The sequence below is a fragment of the Archocentrus centrarchus genome, chromosome 18 (genome assembly GCF_007364275.1).
Source record: "Archocentrus centrarchus isolate MPI-CPG fArcCen1 chromosome 18, fArcCen1, whole genome shotgun sequence".
Classification (NCBI taxonomy): domain Eukaryota; kingdom Metazoa; phylum Chordata; class Actinopteri; order Cichliformes; family Cichlidae; genus Archocentrus; species Archocentrus centrarchus.
In genome coordinates this window covers 19319523-19325522 of record NC_044363.1, presented here as the reverse complement: position 1 = coordinate 19325522, position 6000 = coordinate 19319523, and the positions used below count along the sequence as shown (strand labels likewise).

Here is a 6000-nt window from a genome sequence, read left to right as displayed (position 1 = left end):
TCTAGGATGTTTTTCCTGAAAGTGCACAGGAAGAACAGCCTGGGCCAAAAGCTGTTGGTGACCTTTTATGGCTCCTCCATAGAGAGCATGGTCAAAGTTCAAGGTTTCTTTAAATGTCAGTGCACTCTGGGATAAAGCAGTACAGAGACTTGTGTAAAAGTATCCTATATAGAAATAAATAACTATAAAACTATATATAATTTGAATACACTCATACACCTATAAATATATAGATATATAACACAAGGGACAAAAATAAATATACTGTATTGCACATGTAATAGATAAGGTTATCTTACGAGACAGATTATTGCACATGGTTGTCAGGGAGGACATCCTGCATCACAGGCAGGTACAGGAGCTGCACTCCAGCAGCTCATCAACACAGCGCAGAAGATCACTGCCTGCTCTCTACCCTCCCTACATGACTTGTTCACCTGCGCTGCCTCAACAGGGGGAAAACATTTTAAAGGACTCATCGCATGTACTATATGTACCACTTTTGGTACATATAGTGCGTGACTGTATATTTGTTTTTCTTTTTTTTTTCATTTTTGCATCTAAAGGTGTAGCTGCTCTGCTACTTATACATTGTATGATAATAATTGGCTTCTAATTGTAAATCTAATTCTAATAGATTTCTGTATATAAGATATATTTAAATAAAAGGCAACTGTGAAAGTATGAATATATGTATTTATTCTGTTATTCTTTTTAAAACAAAAAGTCTGTCGACCCCAGAGGGGATAAGATGAAGCCTGCTTATTCAAGACCTTGTATGTGAGAATTTGTTCTATTTGTTCTATGTAGCTTATTCAGTCAATACAAATGATCCACACATGAGGCATTAAACATGCTAAAGACAAGGATTTCATGGTAACAGCTGTGTGAACTTATCAAGTCCTCTCCAATTAAAATACACTTGTCACCAATTAAGTGCATATCCATGAAGGACAAGAGGTGTGTGACAGGAAAATCTTTTGTTTTGAGAGATCCTCCCTTTTCATCAACACTGACGACAACATATTTGTCAGATCAGGGTGTGAGCTCTTTGTCAGCGTATGGGACCCGATAGGCTTTGAGGAGGTCGGCGCCACCCAGGTTGAACTATGGAAAAACATCTGCATCTAAATACTGACCTCAATCAGGCCTTTATGTAGCCTGATTGACAACTGGATCTGCAGTCAGTCTTCTGTGCTGCTTGACAGAGGCAACTGAGTCAGATTGAGGGAAAGAGGAAGCACCCTTGGTTGATCAGGGAAACCTATCAACACTCTTGAACTACAGAGAAAAGGCACATGAGGCACCATGTTACAGGGCCCCGGAGCCTCCTGTGAGAAGCATGAGAGGATTTTTCCTATGATCTCGACCTCAGCGCGCAGATAGTAAACAAGTGGAAGAAGATGAGCTAATGTTTTGTTGGCGCATGGACTGATACCACACTGCAAATCAGCTCAGATGACATATTTCACGTTTGACCTAATGCCATTTTTCATGGATGATCTATCCATGAAAAAAGAACTGAGCAACAAAGAAACACACGTATCTGCATTACAGACATTATGAATAGTTTTAATCACAAAGACATATATTTCTAGTGACTCTTGTGATAAGAGGTGTGGTTAAAAAAAATACTGACAAAAAAATATTACTTTAACTTTCTTGTTTATTTGGTGTGGATCTTGTTATCAGACTTTTTTGTGGCTAATATCTCTTATATGTTGGGTTAGTTATCAGTGTCAGAACAAAAATGTGCTCCAGCAATGTCCAAAATAATCAAATACAAAAAAGGGAAAGCTGGTGATGTAATCCACTTCCTTTCCCCCGTTTACAATGCTGTCCTGAGCTCCCTCCCCAGGCGCCTCAAGCCCCATTCACACCTTTGTTCAGGTGACCTCAATAGGTCACTTGATGCAATGGGGCGAAGTCCCCAATTGGTTTCACCCGAAACCACTGATTGTAATGACCCACGCCTCCTTTCACACCTCGGGGCATGTGATTATGCACATGAACGACAGAGGGTCACAACCACCTCCAGGGGACTACGCTCACAGGGGTTTAAATACCTGGGTCTCTCTACCATTTAGTTTGAGAACTGAAGAAACCTTCTGGATGAGAGGTGAAATGTCTTCAAGAAACAAAAAGAAGTCCAGTCGCCCTTTTCTCAAGCTCCAGAGACTGCTATGACCTGGATGACGGAGAACCGACACAGTGCACTTCAGACAGACGTGAGACAAACAATCATTTCATGTAACTCTTCTCAAAAGTTAAAGTGGACGTTCATTTTAAACACAGCCTAAATTCCAAATAGTGAAGTCAGAATCCCTGTGAGTCAAAGCTCAGGCTTCAGACTGCTCTAAAAACTCAGTTGGAGACTGTTTTTTTCTACTCTTGGCTCTGTGGGATGTCAAAAAGAGGGGACAATCCTAATATGGTCATCTCAGGTACACATTCTGGCTGTGTGCACAGCAGCCCCATCCACCTGCAGCCAATAAGAGGACAGTTGACCGAAATTAAGTGTAGCCTTAAATGGAGAGCAGCTAAATTGTTTTGTATAAGACAATGGATGAAATAAAGAGCTGTACCAAGCATAAGATAAATAAGGAATATTTTGAAATGTGAATTATGCAAAGCAGCTAGAGTTAAAATATGGAACTGGAAATGACCATAACAGGGCCACTTAAACCCACTTACAGTCATCATATTCCAATCAAACTGTGCAATAATTGGGTGCCCAGGTGGCTCAGTGGTGGAGCAGGCAACCACATGCATATGCCGTGCTGCAGCGTGGGCTCGAGCCCCGGCCTGCCACCACCCCGCCCACTGATTATTGACTGATGGTGTCACCCATCTCATATATTTGTCTTGCTTTATGACCATGTTTATATAATACATTCAAGTCTTTAATACCTCCTTTGAGGCCAGACCTGCATGAAGTCACAGACTGGAGTTGATGATGTGATCAATAACATGAGGGAATTCTGCAGTGTTAAACACAGTCAGATGTCACTGCAAGTCTATGCAAAAGCAATGCAAGTACTTGTACTGTATGTGTATATATTGTATTTTTTTTTCTCTCGCTCTTGACTCTAAGCATAATTCTCTAAAGATATTTCCTTCACAGAGCTGGAAATATCATCCAAGTAGTGTTGAGATCAGTTTACAATAAAGGTAATTCTATAAGAGCCCATGTTCTCCATAATGTTTGGGACAAAGACACAATTTTTGTAATTTTGCCTGGATTTTAAAATCAGACAATCCAGATGTGACTGAAGTACAGACAAAAATTTTGCATGAACATTTTAATACACACTCTTTTTAATACTTGGAAGAAAATCCTTTGCAGACAGTCTGTGCCTGAAGTCTGGAATCCATGGACATGACCAAATGTTGTGTCTCCTCCCTCAAGATCCTCTGCTAGGCCTTTACAGCAGCCACCTTCAGTTGCTGATTGTTTGTGGGTCTCTCAGCCTTCAGTTTTCTATTTAATAACTAAAAAGCTGCCCTGTGGGGTTGAGATCAGGTGACTGTCTTGACCATTGAAGAACATCCCATTTCTTTGCCTTTGAGAAACTCTTGGGTTGCTTTGGCAGTTTGCTTTGGGTCATTTCGCTAAATCTGAGCAGAGCGTATAGCCCTGTGCACTTCACAATTCATCCTACTTCTATCAGCAGTCACACCATCAATAAACGCAAGTAACCTGGCTCCACTGACAGCCATACATGCCCATGTCATATTACTGCCTCCAGTTCTGCCAGTTGAATTCATTTAGTCTCCTTTCTGCAGTACCCTCAGTTCATTTCATTTTCATTTATGTAGCACCAGCTCACAACAATGTTCACATGAAGGTGCACTTTTTGATTTCAAGTTAAAGACCCTACCATATTAGAGAGAAAAGAACGATGATCCCCTAAGAACCTCCCTCATAACAGGAAGAACCCGCAGACAGAACCCGTATAGAGAGAGAAGAACAAAATAGAAATTATAGGAGGGAGAACAGCATTTAATGACATGCTGTAGTGGTACACAAACACATGGGGACTGAAAAGATGTGAGTGGATACATGCAGCTGTTAAAGCTGAAAGCACCTTGGATTACATGTTTTAACTCTGTACTTCATAGTGTTTGTGCATTTGGCACATTTTCAGTGGGCGACCTGGCCTGCACAAAACCAAAAGGAAAGTTGAATGTTGATGAATCATGTTTTACATTTCCATCACCCTTTTTCTCCTTCTCCTCCTCTCCTTGGACATAACCTCTCTTTCTCTCTCTGCCCTCCATCTCACCTCACTGCTACCCTTCCCTCTCTTAGTCACCGAATGGATGTGTCATTGTTTCTATCACTTTGGAGGTTCATGCCTGCTGAAGCGCAGCGAGGAGATCTCCAGAGTGCCAAAACCGTGCCAAGATACAAGTTTACCCCCCTCCACAAAACACCTCCACCTCCTCATTCCCAACGGATGGCACCACTGATACTGTCCACAGCCAAGGCTGTGGGCCACATGACGCTGCAAACCACACCTCCACGCCATGGTCATAAACCCTCAAAGCATATAAATGAGGGAAGAAAAGGAGAGGAGGAACCACAACCTGACCAGACATGATAAAGATGGAGCTGTCCAGGGTTCACGTGTTGCTTGGAGCTGTAGGGTTTCTTCTGTGGACCTGCAGTGGCTCTGCTGCACCCATGGAGTGCCACTTTAACTTCAGAGGTGAGATGCCATACTTCATAATCTTTTATAATAACTGCCTTATAATAACACCTCAATTCTTTTAAAGAATGCATCTTTCTGAGCTCTTTTTGTTTTTGCCATGTTTTGGTCCAGCTCTGTGTGTTTTCGAGGGGAGGCACTACTCCCTGGGTGAAACCTGGATGGACAATGCCTGCATGCAGTGCACCTGTCTTCACCCTGTAGGGGTCGGTTGCTGTGAGACGTGAGTATACAAACAGCCGGTGTGGTTTGGTGTCCAGATGCTCACAGTCACTAAACTCCAAGCTTTAGAGAAACTGAATGACCTTTTTTTTCATGGTAAAATTGCAGTTGGGGATGATGTTTTCAGAACGAGGAAAGTAGTTACAACTGTGTCAGTCTGCAGGGATCTTTTGTGTTTTGTTTGCAGAGGATATTTTTCCTGCATATAAATCATAGGTGGCTGAGGCGTCCTTTGAAGCTCATATGAAATTTTCACTTAATGCTTTAGAACACAAATATAGTAAGATTTAATCTTTCTATTCATATTTTATTACGACTTAATAAGGTTTTTGTTTTTAATTGTAAAGCAAAAAAATGAAGCACATTTACATTTTATAATTTGGGCACTTTGGAAACGTATTGATTTCTCTGTTGTTGTACCAGCCCAAAAAGTTCACATTTTACATTACAAAGAGTGACGTGAGCAGTGCAAGGAAAAGGTCTGAAAGACTTTACCTTCTTCTTAATTACTGCCCAGAGTGCATCGGCCTGTGGACTTCCCTGCATGGTGTGAAGTGCGAGTGGAGCCAGTGACCTGCAAAGTGTCTCTAGTCCAGACAGCCGACCCCCGCCTGCCCTGCTCTCCCGGTGAAGAGCACAAGGACCCGAGCCATGGATCGCTTCAGCTGCAGCAACAGCTCGAGGGCTAGAGAGCCACTGGGACTGAGCAACTCAACATCCACTCTGCCTGCCCGTGAAGCCGATACTCACTACAGTTAAACATTAGTAACATTACTCCTGTTCAGTATATGAACTATTAATGTAGAAAATGAGGGATTTAGGAATATTTAAGCAAATCTGCAGTGATTTTCACAAAATATTACACAATGTAGGTGCCAGTCTTTAGATGCAATTCAGTATATGTTTATTTCTTATATCACAATTAATCATGGCTGGACTGAGCTACTTATTAAACATCTTTTAAGTTTACTGTTTTTTTAAATACTAAACACCTGTACATTTAAATGCTTCTTTCTTTAAAGATTCTGATATTAATCCATGTGCTATCTTTAATTAACCAAATAAT

At 41.4% G+C, this 6000-nt stretch overlaps 1 protein-coding gene across 1 annotated transcript; it reads left to right on the top strand.

Moving 5' to 3' along the window:
- The first annotated feature begins 4600 nt into the window (after nt 1-4600).
- Nucleotides 4601-5623, top strand: msmp1 (microseminoprotein, prostate associated 1). The gene is made up of 3 exons (XM_030753323.1): nt 4601-4712; nt 4827-4935; nt 5452-5623. The coding sequence occupies exons 1-3, from the start codon at nt 4601-4603 to the stop codon at nt 5621-5623; spliced, it is 393 nt and encodes a 130-aa protein (XP_030609183.1).
- The last annotated feature ends 377 nt before the right edge of the window (nt 5624-6000 follow it).